Here is a 23,014-nt window from a genome sequence, read left to right on the forward strand (position 1 = left end):
TCACCTAAAATAATTGTTTTTAGCCTAGAGGATGGGGTCCCTGGAACATCCTAAGGCTCAGTGAGGAAGCACCCCACAAAATAAAAAAAATAAAAAAAGATTTTGGGCCCAAGGCGGGGTTCCTCTGTCACTTTCCACCAACACGTCTAGGGGAGTCCTGAGTCCTAGGATGGTTGCCACCACTTCGTGGTTGATGTGGAGGCAACCAATTAGACCTAAGCTTGAGATCTGTCAAAACCGCAGAGGCTCCGCTTCACTAGATAAGCAAAGTTTTCGAGCATTAATTGCTTAAAAACTACTGAACAGATTTACAACACATGCCATCACAAAAAGCACTCTTTCTGGACCAAGATCTAGCTTTCTGCCAAATTTGGTGTAATTCTGTTAATTGATTTGGGCTATATCTGGTTCTGAACTTCCTATGGAAAAATGAATGCATAAAATGTGTTTTTGGACCCCCCCTTTTTCTTGGTCCCCGCTTAATGGATCACCCCAAAACTTTCCATGTGCAAACTAATCAGAAAATAGCACTTCTTTGAAATGTCTGACAGAGAATAGTGAAACAGTACTAAAATTAATAGCATCAGAAAAAGGGCATTTCATGTTAAAACACAATCATATTACTATTTATATATTTCACTTCAGAAAACAAAGGTTAAAGTAGCATTATAGTTAGGTGAATACGAATTAGGAGCACATGCTTTTTTGTACACACTTATGGCACATGGCAGGGGAGCAAGTTATAGTAACTCTGCTAAACATAACAGGTGAATTTAGGTGTTTGTTTTCTTTGTTCAAAACGTTTAAAATGTTGTCACTGACATATTCACCTAACTAATGTTACTTTAACCTTTGTTTTTTTCAGTTAATTTCTAGTGTGTTTTAACAAAAGGTAATATTTTATTACCATGCATAGAGCCAACCCTCTGCCATGCATGGCCTGAGGCAAGGGTCTGCAGTAGACCTTTTTTACATGCCGAGTTGCTGGCGAGGAGATGGCTGACTAATCTTTAGTGTAGATGATCCCACCGTATTTTCTCCCTCTGCAAACTTAGGTTGTTTCTGCCCCCGCTGTGATGTTTCTCTAATACCTTAACACCGGTGATGCAACTTTGGGTCAGCATGAGGTTTTTCCAAGTTCATAGTTTACATAATGTGGCCAAAAAACTGCAACGAGCCTCGCTGTAGAGTCGCCTACCAACCTTAGGTCCTGATGAGGCCTACAAAACATACAGGCCGAAATGTGTTGACACTGCTTTCGGTTTCCAAGGAGCCAATCCAAAATGAATAATTGCAAAAGCTGATGGTCTATACGTTAAGCAACTTGACACAAAAAAGAGCCATTTGTGTCCCCGTTATGGCTACCTGATTTGTGGATTATATTTGTGTAGACATATGTATAACCACTCTGGATACAGTGGTTCCAAAATATGGTTTTGATAGGCCATCAAATGTTTTGTTTATGTTGTAATTATATGTTTTTGAATAGTGATGCATTTATGTGTCTTGTATATGTAGTTTTGTTTTTTAAGAAAAAGAGGTTCTTTGATGCTTCAACCCACATTCTCAATACTCCTGAATTAAATAAATGTAATAACTGAATATAAAGCTGTATAGTTGCGGAGTTTGACTTACTTAAAAGATTTGTGTTCATTAAAAAAATATTTTTATACACAAATTAATTTTGTCTCACAAACACATTTAAGTGTTGTTTGTTCGAGGAGTTTTTGTTTAAATCACTATGCCTGCTTCTTCAAGTTTCTTACAGCTAATTTCCAAACATACTGTGCACATTATTTGTGTATATCTTGTTAAATCTCAGACCTGAAGAAGTTTACAGTGGTAAAAGAAACACGTTGGCTGTGTCTTTGGCTGTAACGTTTAAAAATTTGCAACCATATGAAGTTTTTGAAAAAAAATAAAAGAATATTTGAAATATTGGAAACTTTGATTAGACTTCTTGCTGTTTGATGGTGCATCACTATTTCATGTTTGCTGTAAAGCACACCTTGGAGCAGCTGGTGTTTATTGTGTATGCACATCACCTTTTGTATTTGCAGCTATTGGGACAGAGTGTAGGTGCAGTTCATTAGACCCACTGCTCAGTTTCTTTGGGATTTTATTAAAAGAAAGATTATTAGGGTAGCACTGTTTCTTTTCTACAATAAAGACACAATTGTGTAAGTTCTAATATATAAAACGGTTACAAACCTGGATATCCTAGCAATGGAATCTCAGTGTAATCTTGGTTCTGTATTATCTAGGTGGAAATAGCACAAATGTGCCGTCATCAACGCAAGCAAATCCTGGAGTAGTGGCCGTTAGTGCGGGTGTGACAGTGCTGCCTGCTTTTGAATATCGGGGAACATGGATACCCATCCTGACAGTGACAATTCAAGGCAGTGCTAAAGCAACATAGTAAGTGGCATCAGCAAATGTACATGTATGGTGAAATTAGTTGCAAGGCATTCCTATGTATGTAATGCATTTGCTTGTTACAATTGTGTCTACCAAAATGTTTAGGGTAACAGCAAGCTTTGCTGCTCAGATCACTAAGTAAGTAATTTAAAAGATAAAAATTTCCCTTAATATTTTTTATTAGAAGGGATGTTCGATCTACTACCGAAAATCCTCACAAAAGTTTGTTATGGCTAGCTACTAAAACACAATGTACTGCTCATGATGCCATCAAACATGACCTTATCTGTAACAACACTGAACACATCACATATGATTTCATTTTGGACATCATCTTTGACATCAGTGATGTGACATATGTTATGTTGTGGTTGTGAGAGGCTGCAGTTAGTGGATATCCCCACAAACCTTGCATGGGTCAGAGAATGGGTGTTTTCTCAAAGATATATGTACATGATAGGCTGAAGGAACACTCCCTGTTAATAGCTGTCCATACATCAATTATATTGATGTATGATTTACATACATGATGTATGGGCGCACCTTTAGTGCGCCAAAGGCAGGCCCACCTGCACCCATCTGTGCCCGAGTGGGACCAGGGGCCAGGTACCCCGCTCCTGCTGAACTCACTACTCTCAGGTGCTTGTCCTTAGGGGGGCAGTCAAGTCAACTGCTTACATTCAGTAAACCTTACCAAGGAAGACCTCATATGTAACTTTTGCTCTTACACCTCTCCTCGTATCCCCATACTTAGTAACCATATTAAGGACATTCCTGGTTGGGAAATGTACCTGAATAACTGCAGATCCTTAACCTGTCATAAGCTGGAAGTGTTCACACTTCTGGAGGTGATTTTACTGACAGAAACCTGGCTCCACAATGAATCCAGCCGGATATTATCCAGGCCCTGCCCTCCATCTACTATGTCTGCTGCAGAGATAGGGAGGACAGGAAGGGTGGGGGACTTAAGGAATCATTGGTGTGCCTAGATGAACCCCTACAGCTGTCTGATTGCAAAAGCCTTACATTCACGCTCTCTCTAACCCTCACACTCACCTTTTCCGGACCACTCATTTATCAGCCTCGTGGCCCCACTGGATGATTCACCCAGTCTTTCTTAGACGTTATCGCCGGCATGGTGGTAAAGAAACCTTATTTCTTACGGTGCTAGGAGATCTTAACATGCATCTGGAAGAATTCACTGGGGTCCAAGCTGCAGGGCTCTTACATAATCTTGCAGCTATTCAGCTAATCCATACTGTACACTGCCGCACCCATGTAAAGGGTTGTTTACTTGGCCCGATTGTTACGAACCACCCTTGCTCAAAAATATAGAATTCACTACCCGTTATTTGGTTGGACTACTTTTTGATCCCATTGACTTTGACAACCCTTTGCTGACCCTCTCCTCCCAAACCATTTAACCTGGAGATATTGTAGCTGGTCTAAGCTAACTGAGGATGATTGGGTACATGCCCTCAGCTTAGCCAGACCGTAGCTGGAGACCGACCCTCAAGAAGCTAATGCTAAGATATCTCAATGGATCAAACTCTCATTGGATCATATCATTCCCATAACGACCCAAACCAGGAAAACCAAAGATAAATCTGCTCCCTATATACCCCTCACCTGCTGACCTTAAAGAAACAATCTAAGATAGCAAAAAGACAATGGAGTAAAAAATATACAGCGGAACATAAAGTAAAATACCACAAGATGATGAGGAATTACCATTCTGAAATTAAATCAACCTGGGCCTCCTACTACGAAAATTTCAGGGCCAGCAAACTCCCCTCAGGAAATGTTTAGAATCACTAAGTCACTATTAAAGCCCTCCTCAAGCGGCCCCACTCCCGACCCCTCTAAATTGAGGTGTAATGACCTGGCCCTATATAAAAAAAAAAAAAATAGCAGATATATACCCGACATTTCAAGCATCCTAAGTAGATCTAGGTTTGCAACTCATCACCGATAAGGAGAAAGAATGCGAACAGAAATTTTTATTGAATTTCCAAGCAGCTCACCCAAGAAGTTTGTTTCTCTTTAGGAAAGTCAAATCGGGCTCCCTACTGGACCCTGCCCCCCTTCGTCTTCCTAAAATCAGCCAATATTCTCTTCCCAGTCATGGCAGACATGGTTAATCTTTAATTAGAGAAGGGAGTAGTAACCGTAGCATGTAAACACGCTATGGTGAAAGCTATACCAAAAAGAAAATCTAACCTCGATCCAGGCTGCCCAGAAAATATTTGACCCTACTCCCCGGACTGAGTATGGTGCTGCAAAAACACATCAACCTACATCTCTCGGACTTCAGAGAAGCCAACAACATCCTACCCAGACAGGGTTCAGACCCAAATATAGCACCAAAACCACCCTCCTGGTGGTCATGGAGGAGGCAAAAAAGAAACTAGATCTAGGAGGCATTGTTCCTATCATTCTCCTGGATCTAAACACTACCTTCAACACAGTTGACAATAGGATCTCCATTAAGAGGATTCAGAATGTTGGAGTGTTGGGCTCAGCCCTCAAGTGAGTCAGCACATTTCTGAGGGACAAATCTTTTCAGGTCTTTGACAAATCATGCTCCACAGACACATTTCCTCCTTAGTGTGGAGTCCCACTGGGATCATCCTTGAGGCCCATATTGTTCAACCTATACATGCGGCCTTTGGCCAACATTGTACTTTCCTTTGGGATCTCATTAGTGTTCTGTGTGGATGACACCTAGCTGGTATTCTTCCTTACCCCTGATTGCAAATGAGCTGCCCCCTCACTTGGGCCATTCTTTGAGAAGGTAGCTAGCTGAATGGACAAGTCTTGCCTCGAGCTCAATAGAAACAAAACCGAGCTGATGATACTAGGGAACAACATATACCCTGAAAAAGCCCCTTAGCTGGCCTGACCGCCTAGGTCTGCCCCCTGCTCCAAAAGGGCTATAAAAATGTTGGGGGTTTGGCTGGACACAACCTTTTCCATGGTGGCTCAGGCAACCATACCTTTGGCCTGCTGCTACTGGATCCTCAAAATGTTGCTAGAAATACTTCACTTGTGTCTATCCCACCTGGACTATGGAAATTCCCTTTACCTGGGAGGACCAAAAGCTGTGATTGGCAAACTTCAAGTGGTGCAGAATATGGCAGCAAGGACTCTGCTAAACCTCCCCAGACATCTCTCAGCACCCCAGGTGCTAGCTGATCTTCACTGGCTCCTGGATGCGCAGAGGATTAACTTTAAAGCACTGTGTATTTCACATAGAGCCTTTCGAAATCAAGGTCCCACCATCTCTCGACAGCTGATTGCTCCCTACAATCCTGATAGAGTTCTCAGATCCTCCAATACTCTACAGGCTGAAAAGGGGCTAGAAGTGGAGGAAGATCCTTAAAGTACAATGTGGCAGAACTCTGGAATAGTCTGCCCCTTACCCTGCAGACAACTGGCAATGAATTGTCTTTCAGAAAACAGCTTAAAACATGGCTGTTAGTGAATCAATCCCCATGTAGCTTGTGCTCACAGTCTGTGTTGTTCAGGCAGTGCTGGGATGCCTACAGGTCACCATGCGCTTAACAAATTTCTGTAACATAACTTATTGACAAGAAAGACTGCAGTATCATTGACAATGAATCATTTTCCTTTTCTGGCTTTATTCCACTTGTTACAGTTATTTTGGGTAAGTATATCAGAGTTTCAGCAGGAAACAATTCTCTTACTCCATGTATACTATAATTGTCGATCTGCCCAAACATTTACAGAATTAAACGCACATGGACATATGTTTTTTTGTTTTAAAGTTTCTTGCAAACACATCAAGGTGTGCCAATGTTATATGCAAGCAAGTAGCTATTTTCCAAAGGATATGTGGTTTCAGCAACAATAGTTGCTATCTCTAACTGTGCGTGGACCTTTTGACACTACTTCATGGTTAGAATTCTATTGAAAAGCTGTGTTGGCTTGCTAATACCTTGACAATTTGACAAATCTGCATGAAATGTGGCATAAAACTAGTCAATCTGCCTATGTTTCGCTATATTGGGATTCAAATAGTTAAAATATTGAAATAGCCTATCTAGTACTTTGAATAGTGTCTGTGGACCCAAAATTGAAAACTAAACAAATCCAATGGATGAGGGGCATTTTCTCCCATCATCCTCTAAATTAACACGGTCTGAGGACCCCCACAGTCTAATGGACTCCCTATAACAAGAACATTTGTAGCTTTTATTACTCGATGTGAGTCTCTGAGTCTACAAAGAGACATGTAGGTCCAATTGACCTCATAGCGTGGGCCCAGATTTACTTAAACTGTCCCAAAAATGTTTTGAAGAAGGTTTTGTCTCTGCGACAGCAGGTTTTACCTCTGGGTCCACAAAACCCCAAAATACTAACGAGATCTGTGGCCCGCTGGTGCACCCAGGGCTCCGGCGACTTTGACCACAGTTTGCAAACCATCCAAAAAGTGGTTTTAAAAATCTACCACATTGCACACACACTGGGTTTAAGTGAAAAAAGCACACAATTCACCAGTTGTGGCCAGCTGCGCAGCCATAATTCATCCTCAATGCACTGTAATGATTTTTATCATGTTACTGAGCCCAAAAGATCAAGGAACAAATTCATCCCCAGATAAAATGACAGAAAACATCCTAACTAAGCATGTGCATAAGTAAAGTTTCAGCAGTCTACAACATAACTCCTGTTACTGACTAAATGAAATGATTCCACTGTGTAGGACATAACCAAACACTAACAAAGGCCTTCAAACGTACTTTATCATTAGTCAAAAGAATACACACGGCTGCACAGAAATTTTAAAAAAATGCCTTTTTCCAAAGTTGGACTGACAAGCACATTATTATAAAGAATATTACCATGACTATTGAAACTGATGGAAATAACCATTGTAATTTCAGGTAATGTTTGTAAACATTGAAAAAGAAAGCAAAGAACTCATGAAAATAAAAATGAAGCTAATGTAATGCATTATTACATGATTGTGAAAGACGTTTATGTATATTTAACAGGTGAAAATATAACATTTACATCTTTTTCAAGGTAAATGAGTAATTTGTGGCATGTTTTCTCAAGCATATGCATGGAGTATCTTAACTAGAGCGGGTGTATATTTTTTATTACTTTATGTGTAAATAGTAAATGTATTGTGGCATAAAAAGTACCAGAATGCCACCAAAATACACTTCATAAAGTACTCACGCATGGAATTATACTTTTATAGACTGAATACAAATTAATGTATGCTTTAGATGCCCCAAGTTATAATGTTATTGAACACATTCACATTAAAATGCATTTATGCTTCATAGTCTGTAACTCTTCATGTACAAATAAATATAATATATACTTAACTAGGAGTGAAAGCCATTGATAGAACTGCCTTATTTATCAATATTAATATATTACAAAATGTAATGACGATAAATGAAGTGCTTTACACTTTTCTTTAAATATGCATATACTGTATACAAAGCAAACACCATATCTTTTTTTAGAACTTTAAAGACAAATTACACTCTAACATATGTTAACGGAAATAGCAAAGCATTTCAATGAAAATCTCAATACGTATGTTTTTTTAATTTTTTATATAAAAGTACCATCACAGTAGGGCTGCCTGATCTATTGTTATAAGTGAAATGTATCATCATTAACCAACATAACCACACAGCACTGAGTCCAGTGTATGCATACGTACATAAATGCATACAGACCTATCTTCTAGTGTTAGCATATGAATTAGAATGCGTGCAGTGCATCATTATAAAACAATAAAATACCACCTCTTTATAACCTCACAACTAGTATCACTGTAAAAATTAGATGTGCGCACGCACACACACACACACGTACGTATTTGAACAATCAGATAATTTACTCCTAGCACGCTGTCCGGGTTCAAGGAACATATAAGCATGCAGTTTACATTAGAAACATTAACCACAGTACTCACAAGCAAAGTAACACATAATCTGCACTAACTTAACTCAACAACAATTCTTACTCCCATCCCCTCCCCTTAAACGAACAGAACTGCCCTGATCATAAAAACTATTATAAGAGTTGCAGATCTTCTGAAGTGGCACAACTTTGTTTGGTTCTTATGAGCGCTTTGACAAGGTCAGTACAGAAAGCAATCGTACAAACATGCTCAATCAAAAAGCCACACAGCTCTTCAAGGTGGTAGAAACAGTGTATTTATTAGACTTCTGCTCATTGCTTTATATAGTAGTTTTTATTTGGCCTCAAATTATTAATGTGTCCCATTCATGTTGCTAATTAGACTTACTAGTGATAAACCATATTCTGTGTTACCACTGAGAGAGCGCAGGTGTGTCCATTTTCTTCCATTTAAACGCTATTGTCAATTTTGCTGCTCTCAGCCATTGGAAAACCATGTGCCACTTACTCTTAGCCATTGTCTTAAGCATGTCTGGTTACAGGCCGAAGAGCATCACCTCTAGAGACATCGGGATCATATACCTAAAAATCTGCCAGAGCATAGTGGATACCACCTCCCAGAAGAGACATGGGGATTACCACTGAGAGAGCGTATCTTATATAATCTGTATTAACATAAAATGTTTATGGATTAGTGTGTGATAATGCCGTATAGAAACTGTATTAGTAAATTGCTTAAACATATACCTGAAATGTGACCACGGGGGAGTGGCCGCCAATGTATACGTAGACTAATAATGAGGACTACAATGTTTATATTTTGTTTAAACAAGTTTATACCAGTGATTGCGTTATTGAATTTGTGCTGAAATCTTCATAGGCCTTAAATTAGCATGAGCCGAAGTTTAGCTGCTTGGCTCTCATATTAAATGTATTTTTCTATCTTGCAGTATGCAGACTCACAAAAGGACACAACCTTATTTTTTTTTTCCTTCAAACTAAAAGATGAATGTAACCATGTTAGATCCGTTCTCATAGCATTTTCTTGCTTACAGAATAAATGTTAAAAACAAAATGAAACAGTGTAGATTAATGTAATGTACAAGGTCATTCAAACAGGTGAAGACAATGGAGCTACTGACCAAAAGATGTGCAAAGAATTACAGAAAGATGAAATCATACCGGACGTGCCACCTCTGAAGACGTCAATTATGGAGACCAATCAAAGACTTGTAAAATAATATGGGATGAAGGGTTAGGTGACCTAATGTATTTTCTGATAGGTTAAAGATAGTGGGGTATAACAATTGTCCAATAGAATTTTGGGGGAATGTACAATGGAAAAGGGATAAAAACCCATGTCACAAGGAGTCATTGGGAATTAGGTAGGGAATGCTATTGATTTTATCCAGAAACTTAGTCACTCTGTTTGGTGACTTGTTGGTTTATTTAAAACCATCCTCGCCCTTAGATTGTCCATTTACACTTTACCCCCTTGTGAGGGAAGTGCCCTTTTTGTCCCAGAGCTGAGTTCTGACTGATGGCGATTTGACTGATGCCCTGAAGACGAAGACTGAACCTGTGTACTGACCTAAACCTTGGAGGGTAATTATGACAATGCAATTGTGATTTGTCTGTTTGCTTTTCCTTTCTAGGTACCAACTGCTTATTTTTGACAGAGACCATAATTAGATGTTTTCCAAATTGGTGTTCTAAATCGTTTTGCATGAAGCCCAACATGCTAATGCTAATCAGTGATTAGGACAGATGTTCACTAAAATGATGCAAATAGACAAACAACCAAGACTATGCTTTGTTGAACTGACGCGTTATTGACACTCTGCTAAATTTGATCTATGTTCACGCCTTGTTATGTTCTGTTGTTTGTGATTCTCGCTTTAATGAAATCTTACCAAAGTTGCCATATCGTGACTATGCTATTATGTTTCTTGGTGTTGAGATTAACGCATCTGCTTTTAGATTGTAATTAATAGGGAATAAAACTTATAAAATTCTACTAAACTGGTGTGGTTATTCATGGCTGCAAGTTCATGGTAGAATCTTGAATTGATTAATGACTTTGACTAAAGTGAAGTGTATTGTCGTGATAAATATTGATTACATTATTGACCTATTGATTGATATATTGATTAGCTATCTCGTCCTAAGGTGTCTCTCAACTGGGTCAAAAGATTCATTGGCCTAAAACGAGTCCTGATGTATAATAAATTATAAAGGGACGCGTTCTCACCACCATATGTACAGTGAATCACCTATGACAATACACCCCCTCCAACATCTAGGTTTTCATTAGAGAAAATCCAGTCTAGATGGAGGGGGGTGTAACACCACCCATACCAAAGATAGTATTGGATTTCTTTATCGAGTCATCTTTACTCCTAAATACTTGATACATTTCTCAGCTCATCAAAATGAAAACACCTGCTCCAGATCTTGAGCATCGGCTTCCAAGACAGTCCGTTTCAGAGCCTATGACCTCTCATAATTACTTTTATAGCCTGAGACTGATTCAGAAGCTTTATGTTGATCAGTAATTGCTGGTAAGGATGCACATGGGAACCCCAATATACAGAATATGTGATCCTGATATAGGGTGATTTTGTATTCACAAGGGACAAATCTAATGCCTGTGACGGCCTTGGATTGTCGGATTTGACAGAAAAGGGGTTCATAAAATGCCAAGTAATAGTAAAGGGGACGTCCGTTGTCTGGTCTGTACCCCAAATCTGTCCGACTTGAGGCCATCAAGAGCAACGCTCGCTGTGGGTCTAGAATAGATTGACAAAGCCATATTCAAAAGTGGAGTCCAAACTCCATTTGCTGTAAAGTCAGATGAAGAAAAGGCCACTGCACTTTGTTGAAGCCCTTTTCCGCATCCAAAGAGAGAACAATTCGAGTGAGGCTTTTTTTAACCAAGTGGACTGCTGTACTGATCTTGTCATGGGTTTGTTGTCCCTGTACAAATCCGTTCTGATCCAGGTAGGTCAGAGAGGGCTATATTTTATTCATGCAGGAGGCCAAGATTTTAGTATAAATCATGGTGTTTATATTAGGAAGCGCTATGGTGCAATAGGTGGCACATTTTCTGGTGTCTTTACCAGATTTAGAAATTACCAGAATAGAGACCTCACCCATCATAGGCACTATGGCCCCCTTACTTGCCCAATAATTAAAAAGTTCTGCTAAATTATATGCAAAAGTTTCATAGAACATGACCTTGAAAAAATCCTGGCCTCAAGCCTTTTTAAGTTTCAGAGTTTTAATTAGACCCTTAACCACCTCAACTTGTATGGATTGATCCAAAAAGTCTCAGTGGTCATAGGTCACATGGGGGCGACAAATACTTTTTAGATAATCCAGCTGCTATGATTTGTAACTGGCTTCTCTTGTGTACAACTGAGAATAAGATTACCCATAGTCATTGAGCTTCTGAGTGTCCTCTAGTGTTACTTCCACCGTTAGGGTTGAATTTATTTTACATTTTCTTTTTCCTGGTTACACTCGAGACTCTGGGCAGTTGTGGTCCCACCTTGTCCCTAGTGATGTAAGTCCTCTTCTTTAAATGGAGCAAGGCTGATGAAGCTTTATTTGTGTAGGGAATACAAAGCTGACCCCTGGCTGCAACAGGTTGGTGTGTAGTATGTAAGGAGGGGCAGCAAGATCTTTCTACATTCTAGATCCTGTACTTCCTCCTCCAGTTGTCGTACCTCCAAATTGTGGAGGTTTTGGTAATTAGCTGGTAGAGCGCTATACATACCACTTCTCACTGCTTTGAAGGCTTCCTAGACTTCCCAATGGGATCTCAATCATCTCATTCCAGCTAAAATCATCATCTACCTGGATCTCTCAAGAATGAGGGGTGAAACTTCCATCCTGTACCTTGCTCCCTGGTACCCAGATCCCAGTGTGCAGTAACCGGGGCGTGGTCTGACACAGCAATTGCAATGTCCACTGATGTACCTTTAGCTAAGAGGGAACTGCTAAACATAATATTGTCTATGCAGGGGTATGCGCGATGAACAAGTGAGTAGGAGGTGTATTCTGTGTCTGTTTTGTGTAGTCCGCACCACACATCCCTCATTCCTAAGTCATTCAATGCTTTCTTCAGTTTTTTGGAGAATGATCCAGCATGACCCAACTTCTCAATTTCTTTGTCTTTTTTTCGGGTCCAAGACCTTAACATCCCTTGTAAGGACACAGCTACCTGTCTCCACCCCAGTGAGCACATCCAGGAATTGCATCAAAGTATCCAGGACTGTATTTGGGATTTATACTGTAGCAAAGGTAACCTGATGGTTGTGCAAGGTGCCCACTAGAATTAAGGAGTGGCCCTCTTTGTTTGTTTTGATTTCTGTTGTTTAGTGGAAACTGAGGACAAATATGAAGTTGAGTACACTCTGTTCATCATCTTGCCCTGATCTTCCCTCTGTAAGTGAGTCTGCTGCAAGTACAGAACATCGGGCTGGCTGCTTTTCTGACTTTTTCATATTGCCCCTCTCTTTAGTGGGTTGTTTAGGACTTTAAAGTTTATACTAGCAATAGTTACAATGAATTTGCGTTGTTTGGAATAAGTGCTTGTACGTGATTGTATCTAAAGATAACATGAATTCTCTTGTGCTCCCCTGAAGTCATGTGGACTGACTCCCCTCCCCCAACTACCACTGTGAACTCCAAAACTAAACACATAAAACAAATCAGGAAGAGTATAATTACTACAAGTCACCCAGAATCCAGGGCAACTAGCCCTCTCCCTTAGAGCTTATGCAGTCCCCGGCAAGAATAATATTGCACTGGGTTAAGTATCTAAGCTGAGAATGCTCCAGCATGACCTAACTTTCCAAATCCTCTGTCTTTTACCGAATCCCAGACCTTAACATCACCTGTAAGGACAGTGCTACCTGTCTCCACCCCAGCCAGCACATCCAGGAATTGCAACAAAGTATCTAGGACTGGATTGGGGCATATACCATAGCAAAGGTAATCTGATGGCTGTGCAAGGTGTCAGAATTAAGTAGCGATCCGCTTTATTTGTTCTGATTTCTATTGTTTAGTGGAAGCTGAGGAAGAATATGCAGTTGGGTATGGTGTGTTCATCATCTTGCCCTGATCTTTCCTCTGTAAGTAAGTCTGCTGCAAGTACAGAACATTAGGCTGGCTGCTTTTCTGGCTTTTCCATATTACCCCTCTTTTTAGTGGGTTGTTCAGGACTTTAAATTTCATAGTAGCAATAGTTATCATTGATTTGCATGTTTGCAATAAGTGCTTGTCCATGATTGTATCTAATGGTAATATGAATTCTCTTGTGCCCCCCTAAAGCCATGTGGGAAGGCTCCCCCCCCCCCAACTACCACTGTAAACTCCAAAACTAAACACATAAAAAAAACAAGGAAGAGTATAATTTCTACAAGCCACCCAGAATCCAGGGCAACAAGCCCCCTCTCCTAGAGTCGATTCAGTCCCCAGCCAAGAAGACTATTGCACTGGGTTGAGTATTTAAACCTAGGAGAGTAAATCTGACCCCTCCCTTCCTCTGCACCAACCGAGACCAGCATACCCATTTCAACAGCGTCTGCATTCTTTTGTCCCTTCTCATATCACAACCACGGACCTGTCTCTGACCCAACCCTCAACCAAGAGTCAAGGAACAGGGGAAGGGAGAGAGAGAGTGAAGCACCAGAAAGCAAGAGTCTCCCTCCAGTCTTACAGTATGTCCTTGTAAAGTCTAATGATTCAGCCCTGTTCGTGACCCCCCCCCAAGCTACCCCGGAAGGTGGCACAGCTCCACACATTCATAGCCATCGACCTGGCTGACTGGTTAGATAGTCTCCCTTTCATGCTGTTTCTTTGGGATCTGGTTTGGAGGTTGACAGCCATGAGGCAGACAGCTTGTAACTTGGATGTATCTTGGAATTGCTTCCTCTCCCTTTCAAAGGTCAAGCCAAATGATAATTCTGTCTGCATCTAATGTTAACTACCCTGAAGCATTTGGTGATTGGCCTGAAGTCCAATCGACGCTGAAGAGTAATTTGGGAGATATCCTGATAAATTGTGTATGTGCATTCTTTGGACTAGATTTCACCGTTATCGCATGGCATCTTTAGTACAGCCTCCATGTGTAGTAATGGAGCTTGGCTAGGATATCCTTCTGTTTTTATTGGCTTTTAGAGACAACCTAGTGAACCTGTATAGCTGCAATTTTTGTTGTCATCCTCCTAGCAATGGTAAAACATTCCCCTCACAAAGGCTTCTAGATTGGAGCCCTCATATTCTCAGGTTTTCCTGACGGGAGCAGTTCTCAAGGTCTTTAATTTTGGCGAGTGCATCTGGTAATAACATGCAGCAATTCAAATGGTAGACTCAAATGAATGAAAAATAAGTATGAAGAAACCTAAGAATTTTTTTAATATGAGCAAGATACTGATTTTAGGAATAGTAGGCATTTCTGCACCTTCGAATTTGGAGTTGCCCATACTATAATGTGATTCAGAGGGCATTTTGCAAAATGTGTTTCTTCCTGCATACTGATTTACAATGGGTATTAATAAATGTTCTTATATTCCGTGTTCCCACACTTCTGGTGAAAACAATACTGCGTTTGTGCAGATGGATCCATTGCCCAGCACCAAGCAAGGCCTCAAAATGCAAAATGCAATGTGAAGGTATAAAATTTGAAAAACTACCCTTTTTGCGACGTGAGTACTTTTGGAATGTGAGCACAGGCTTAGCTGCATCTCAGGGAAAAGTACCAAACCCAAACATTACTGAAAACTAATTAGCCAGGGGAGTCAAGAGTAGTGTGGATCCTACACATTTTCCTCATGATTCTCATGATTCTGTGAGGGGAAGTTCAGGAAGTTCAGGAATCTCTGTGGAATGGGGACCCAGGGAACTAGTTTGACATGTTCCTGCCAGAAAGATGATTGGTTCTGTTCTGCAGTGAAGGCACAGCCTGATGCCTGACCAAGCCGCCCCACCTTCCTCTTTTTAACCTACTTTATCTCCGGTGTCTATTCAGCTTTGGAGATAAACTCCCTGAATCTGCAACGGGGTGAGAAAGGCTGTTGCACACAGGGGCAAGGGGAAGCACATGGGCCTCCCCCACTACTTTTTTCCTACCTGCTCACCTAGTGTCAAGTAGGCTTTCTGCCCCCCAGTGTGTGGCAGATTGGGGTTAAACATCCCTATCTGCTGCTGGGAGAGGCAGAAAGACCGTTGTGCCTGGGGGTGAGAGACAACAGCTGTCTCTCCTCAGCTTTTCTGTTTTTCACCTACTTCCCTGGTCTCTACTTGGCTTTCTTCCCTCCCATCCCCGGTGTAGGGGACAGATTAGGGATAACTACCCTCTTTTCTTTCAGCCCAGGGTAGCAAATAGACTGTTGTGCTCAAGGGTTAGGGAGAGTTCAGGCCCATACCCACAGGGGCCGCTCCCACTACATTTCCATGGTTGTCTAGTGGAGTATTTTGGAATCGTGCCCAGTGCTATCCCCAAACAAAGATCCACTTGAAAGAGACAGCCCTCGAAAGAACATTGATCCTGAGGAGCATGATTTGAAAACCAACTTCATTTTGGAGTAGATTACAATTATTCAATTTTGGCATTTATCAACAGGTATGTGACTTGACATCCCAAAGAAAGGTAGAAATATTTACTTCAACCACCGTTTCAGCAGCAAGGGTGCCCCACAAACTGCTGACAAATGTTTTTCAAGAAAAAATAATATTATTATTCCAGGAGTAGAATCAAGAAAGGGACAAATAACTGCCTTGAGAACGAAGAAGACTCCAAATAAATCAGTCATTACGATGCCATTATTATCAATGTATGAAATGCTACTGCTGATGTTCAGTTTGTGCCAGAAAACTGTACTGTAGTAACTAGTTCTGTTACGGTTAGAAAATAATTAAAAGCATGATTTATGGGATATTTCTGAAGGGCAAAGTCAAAACCTGTATTTTAGGTCTCATAATGCTTATCCATAAAGAGTGCAGAGCCTGTGTAACACTAGATCACCTTACATAAAGTCCATTATTTGAAAAAAAAAAAAAAAAAGGATAAATATTTTCTGGTTAAGTTTTGATCCAATTTCAAGAAATAAAAGGGTATTTCACCATAACATGTTTCAACCCAAAGTGTTACGACATCTTGAAAAGTAATTAATTGACTCATACTATCTCGAATGCTCACCTACCTTGAAAGCCATTATTTAACAGTTTACCAACTAAATGTAGCATTGGATGAAAACAATAAGTAATATGGTGTAAAATGTTATGATGGAAGCTTGGTACACTTTGTAAACCAATTCTTAACTGTCATTAAAACCTGAGCTGTCCAGATGCAGCAATAAATTATTATTTCACCTTATTCCAACTTGTTATACCTAGGAGAGATGAAAACAGATCGCCAGACAACTTAAAATAACATCAGTTAGCTTTGAAGCTGTGAAAATAAAAGTCACCTTGCTTTATTTTGCTAACACATTAAAATATATTAAATGCTGAAATACAGCAAGAACTATTAGTAGGTGAGTTAATAAAAAATATTCCTGAAGGTAGTGGGCATCTTATATGATTAGGTATGTTTATTATGCAACATAAAACAAAAGTTGCAAAGTGGAAGGAGATGCAGTGGAGTTAATTTCAGCAGAAGCAGGTTTTAGTACTACATAACTTCAACCTCCTTCCACATAAATTGGCAATTTTAGGAAATTCCTGACAAAGTATCATGGAGTACATGATGAAAAAGTAAGTTCATGTTAAAAAAAACAAGTATTGTACATTAGCGGCCAAGGTGCCACATGCAGAATTTTCCTTCCTAAAGTATAACCCGCTTTTATTCATACCGTTACTTACTCTGCAATCTCTTATTTTGTAACACTGCCAACTGGAGTAGCAATATTTTACATGTGATTTTACATTTCTTGCTTATGTTACCAGTGGACCATGACACCATATTTGACATGTGAAACTCAGTAAAATGAAAATACTAATTGCAGGGTAAACCCGAGTTCAAATTTAATATGAACTATGGTTCATTGAAGAATGCCATAAGTAATGTTAAGCAGAATATGATAACATTATTTGATGTGAAATCATGTTATTGTTCTAGGAGATCTTTTACAATTGGATCCTTTCACAAAAGCAAAGCCACCCAGACTTGAAAATGCTAAGTAACAAAAAGTCTGAAACTTCCTTGAAACCATTGGCAACTTCAGTTTGTGAATTTACTTTTACCATCAGTTAATCCCATAAAATGGGAACAATCAAAATCTGAATAGAGAGTTCAAAATGAGTTGTATTTTATTTATTTCTAACACACACTTCTGGACAAAATGTTACCAGAAATGTAGTTGCTGAAACAGTAGTCTGTTTATTGCGTTCAAGTGAGGACTGTAACAATTTCATTGAAGAAATGAGAAGACTTGGGCATCTAAGGATTGGTAGCTCCATTTTCTCAATACACTTAAAGAACTTTACAAGTCTATTTAAAAATCAGTGGTATTAGAAAATAACTTTAAGGCGTTTGTATATTCCTGAACTGTTAATGGAGTCATGGGGCATGTTATCAGTTGTATATTGTATCCCAACAAAAATTATGTCAAATTGATTTAAATAAAATTTGACATTAATGAAACACAAAAAAATTGCCTTCTTTTTTACTGTGCGCTCTATTATTTGAAGACGTTATGTAAGAAGCGCACAATTACCACTTCATTTATTACATGTTGTTATCCTACATAAATGAAGAGTGCTTAAATGTGGCATTCATCAACATTGACAAAAAACTATATAAAAAAGGAATGACTTCTGCAACAGTAGATTTTGACAAAATGGTTTGCTTCTCTCAGAAGCTGTAATAAGAGTGAAACAAATGTCAGGTGCTGCTTTTACTAATACTTATACCAAGTTGGCTTGGGTGGTATTTTACCAGTCCATAGCTTTAATATTGTGTCTGAAATGATGACAGGCCTTTGCCATTTTTCAGGTCTGCAGGGATATTTTATAATCCTGGGCTTAAACACTTTGCTGCAAAAAAGCAAAAGCGTTGTCACTTTTTTAATTCAGTGTGGACAGCACTGTGCTAATCCAGTGCTTACACATTCTGCTAGAAAAATAGGCATTGGTGGTAAGTAGATGTAGAGAGTTGTTGGTGTTGTACTTGCTCTTCATGAATATGGCAGCTCTCTAACTAAACCTGAAACTACCCAGAGATCCTAGCTTGTGATTTGCATAATTTGTATGGCTCTACAAATGTACAGCGCCACTGCCTGTTCTTAAAAAAAACGAAAAGAAAACTTTTCATTTTTCTTTATTAACCGCATCTCGTTTTCCTTTTAAGGAAAACGGACTGCATTTAAAATGCAATTACAGACATGGTGGTCTGCTAAGCCCAGCAGCTCACCATCCCTGTGAACAGTGGGTCACAAATTGCGACCTTTCCTCATGAATATTAATGAGGTAGGTCGATTTGCGAGCCATTGGAAATCGCTAAATGAAACTTCTGGAGTTTCATACATTCAACTAGCGATTACCTAATTGCGATTCGTAGAAAATCGCAATTATGTAATCGCTATCCAGATAAATGATACACCTGGCCCTATATACCCAGGAAAGAGGATGGTTATACACTGACAAAAGAACAAATAAAACTCCTATTGTGAACTTTTATGTGAAACATTGATTATACATTGGAGGAATTGTACAAGAACTGGGTGCAATCTTCTGGACCAAGATTGACCCTTCTGGTGGCGTGCATACAGGGGACGTTACTCGCGACCGGGGGGAGTGCAACTAAATCATTTCTCATTCATGCCCACGATCAGAGGGCGATACCCTGGTGTACCCAAATAACTTTGATTTGATGATTACAATTAAAACTGCATTTGATCTACAAAGGAGTACAGTCATCTTCCTAGTAATTCTGCTTTCTACTGTAGGGACTGCCACTGCATTATCTCCTTGCTGTTCCTCTATTGCTAAAATTCCAATTCTTTAATTTATTTGTCCATGTCCATTTCGTCAGCTTGTCAAGTTTGTAGTCTGGCCTTTTGATTGACTATTATCTGTCACTTTATGCTTGATTCTAAGTTACGCCGCAAGTATCTGGTTAGGCCCCGTCATATAGGACCTGCGGGGATATAGTCTGGCTGTTCTTTCTCTGTCTGAATTTCTAGCTCACCGGCTATGGAAAAACATATCTTACCTTTGTGTTTATTTTTCTTAACATCTCTCGTGATTTTCTAGAAATAAAGAGGGATCTGCGTGCCCACAGACACCTTCTGTTTCAACTATGATCTGGTCCTCTAATCCACTGAACACTTCTCCTATTGTCTTCTCAGGTTTCACTTTCAGATGGAGAAACCGTGGGGATTAGAGTCCCTGTGCTCCACCTCCACAGCTTGCCTGGAGGTGCTGGAGAAGCAGGTATCAAGTTATTTGCCTCCATGACGGCAATAACATACACTGTGCTACAACTGCCCATCCCCTCAACACTTTGCATGTGATGTTCACTAATCAGGCAGAAGTACAGACCACAATGGATGGGTGCCTAATGGACACTCTGCAACAATGTTGCATCACTGATATCTTCCCTATGTTTTCATGCTACTATGTTGACTTGTCTGCAGCCGTCCTTGCACTTCTTGTTTTGTTTGACCTGAGATGCTGTTGTCCCAACATCCGTCTGTTCAACTCATGCTTAAATTACATGCTTCATCCATGATTCACTTTAAGATTGAGCATGGCTAAAGGTTCATGCACAGCTGTGGCTTGTAGCTCCACATTGGATACAAAACGTATCTAGGAGATGCTCTCCAGGAACAGGATAAATTTTTGCTACAGTACCTTGTAGATGGTACTTAACTTGTAGATGGTACATACCTGGTAGATTGCACAGTACCTAGTGGATGGTACCTTACTTAGCTAGTTGGATCGTGGCATTTCACCTCATGTACAAATATCTTGAAGCTGTTATCTCAGCCAAAACTCCTCTGTATATTTTTCATACATTTATCTTTCATACTGGAGCCATTTCTGGGTCCACCCGAAGTTCTATGCTACAAATGCAATCTCTGTTTACCTGCTAGTTTCCACTCTTTGGTCCTTATGTCAGTTTGAGGAGCTGACGGGAATCTACACGGGAACATGCATCACACTTTACTTTGTCTTTACAAAGGCAGACTTTAGATAAAGTGAATGCTTCACTCATCACTGCTCACACATAGCCCAACCATCCAGGCAGGCACCATTCAGTAAACTGAATAAGCTGTCACAATCAGAACTTAGAACTAATATTCTCTACAGAGCACATTCAGTAACATACAGGCTTACCACTAAAACAATATACTTAACAAATATATGCCTTGCAGAGAGCCGCAAAGAGTAAGATGTATGTGTTATATAAGCTGGATGACATTATAATTTATTTCCTGAAAAAGAAATGCATGTTCTTTTTCTAGATAAAGTGACAAAATACAGTCAAATGCAAAACATTGCCTTACTGACTATACTTCAAATTACTGTGCCATTGAGGCTATGGTCCGAGCTACTTGACCAAATCCCCGGTGTTAAAGACCTCAGTATATAAACCTGAGCTAATGGTTAAAATGCAAAAGTACATACTGTCCTGGTTGTCGCATGAAGTATTAGGCAAAATGCTGTTTTCCCACAGAGAACGTCTCTTTTTAAGGTCAAATGCAGAAAATAAACTGTTGTGAGATGGTGCTCATGGGTCTATGATAGTTCAGTTTGGTGATTGGTTTACAGTTTTTGTTTGATAGTTGTTGCTGTGACCTGTGTTTGCTTCCTTGTGCCTAAATCATGAGTTCCTCAAGAAGCTGTTCATATAAAGTGAAATAAAAAAATGCTGTTTTCGTTAAGTGCACTTTTGAAACCCAAATGTCATCTGTCTGTTGTGTTTTCATTTAAATTGAATATTTGAATAGTAACAGTTTCCTTTGTCTTTAATATTGTAATATTGTAGTCTTGAAATGCTGGACAAGGTTGAACCACCCACAATTCCTGAAGGATATGCCATGTCAGTGGCATTCCATTGTTTGCTGGACCTTGTAAGGGGTATTACTACTATGATTGAAGAAGAGATTGTGCAGTGTGAAACTGACAGCCAAACCTCTTCAGATGAAACCCAGTCACAAACGCAGTCTTCAGATCAACAGGACCTGCAGTCAAGATCTGACCAAACTGAAAAGGATCCAGGTAAATGGACATATTGTTACATACATGGCAGCAAATTTATAAGACGATTAAGAGGAGCAGATGGGCTTCTACATGTAATTTAGCTTTTGATAAACTATCTTGCCTCTTTCTGGGGTCTAACTGTTTACAGTGCACAAAGGGATCAGGAAGAGATTTGGAACTGGAAAAGTGCGTGATTAAGGGGTGACATTAGAAGTATTCTTCGACACGAGTGGTACATATGGTTTATTAAACCTTAAAGCTTGTGCCTGTGCTGTAGCATAGTTTTTACATGATCTAAGCAAGATGGAGTCAATCTGGTTTCATGACTGGCCTACATGCTCATGGTCTTACCCTACTTCGCCACCTTTCACAATCAAGTGTGGCCTCAAACATGCTGTGTCATCAGATACCTCGAAATGTACCTACATAACTGTGAATATGATAGACACTTCTAGTGGCAGATTCTTTACCTTAGAATTTCCACCAGGCGTCACACTAGATCTGGAGATATTTCTTTGAGTAGTACCCTTGTGTGCCATCATGTGGTGGTGGTCGACTATGCACGTTCGTTGGTATTGTGTTTGCTGTGTTGACAACGCGGGACCTATATAAGTGATACCCGACACACTGAAGTCAGTTCTTTTATTTCCACTCCAGCCTGCGCACAGATCTGGAGAGATCTATCCTCTGTTTTTTGACTGACTTTGACTGTTTTGTTGAGGTTTTTTTTTTTGGACACTTTTTTGGTGCGTCGAGGATATCATGTAAGACCAGTGTCAAGCCATATGACTCCTGTCACTGCATGATGTCGGTGATAGACCCGCACTTCATGTGCTTGTGGTGTCTGAAGCGCTACCACGACATGGCCATGAACCCCAAGGCCTTGAAGGAGCGGTCCCTAAAGCTCATGGCGGCCCAGCGCTCGACTCTACGTTGCTCTTGGTCTCGATCGAGAGGAAAGTCACAAGACTGCTATCGGGGCCATCACCACTCTTATTCATCCTACTTGAAGTCCTCAGGACATTTGGGTCAGAAGAAGAAGTCGTTGAAGAAGAACAAACATTCTTTGACTTCGCCCGTCGCTCGGACGATGCGACACGGGAAGAGAGTCGACGCTTAAGGCCTCCGTCTTCGGAGTCTCTTTCTGGGCGACTCTGTGCCTCCCAGAGTTTCCGGGAGATGGAGCCACCCCTTCCCAACACAAAGATTTCTGTTAGGCCATGCACCTCATATTTGGGCAGACTGACCTCCCTCAAAGCCTTGGGCCCAGTTAGGTCAGAGGGGGCCCCTTTGGGGTCTGTGCTGGCGGCTTCAGCCCAGCACTGGAGGGCCCCTTGGGATCTGTTGTCAGATCCGTGCAGACGCCAGTCATGCCAATGCAAACTCCCCAGGTGCTGCAAAGACATCAACGCTTCCGATGTCGGTGGGGTCCACGATCAAAGTTGAACCTGTACTTATATCTGACTCTGAC

At 40.2% G+C, this 23,014-nt stretch overlaps 1 protein-coding gene across 1 annotated transcript in view; it reads left to right on the forward strand.

Moving 5' to 3' along the window:
* MON2 (MON2 homolog, regulator of endosome-to-Golgi trafficking) overlaps window positions 1-23,014 on the forward strand; it is a 775,721-nt gene that overhangs the window by 247,536 nt on the left and 505,171 nt on the right. The window contains 2 exon segments of the mRNA XM_069229077.1: window positions 2,265-2,418; window positions 21,329-21,561. Of these exon segments, the coding sequence (XP_069085178.1) occupies window positions 2,265-2,418; window positions 21,329-21,561 (387 nt within the window).

Source organism: Pleurodeles waltl, chromosome 4_1 (assembly GCF_031143425.1).
Source record: "Pleurodeles waltl isolate 20211129_DDA chromosome 4_1, aPleWal1.hap1.20221129, whole genome shotgun sequence".
Classification (NCBI taxonomy): Eukaryota; Metazoa; Chordata; class Amphibia; order Caudata; family Salamandridae; genus Pleurodeles; species Pleurodeles waltl.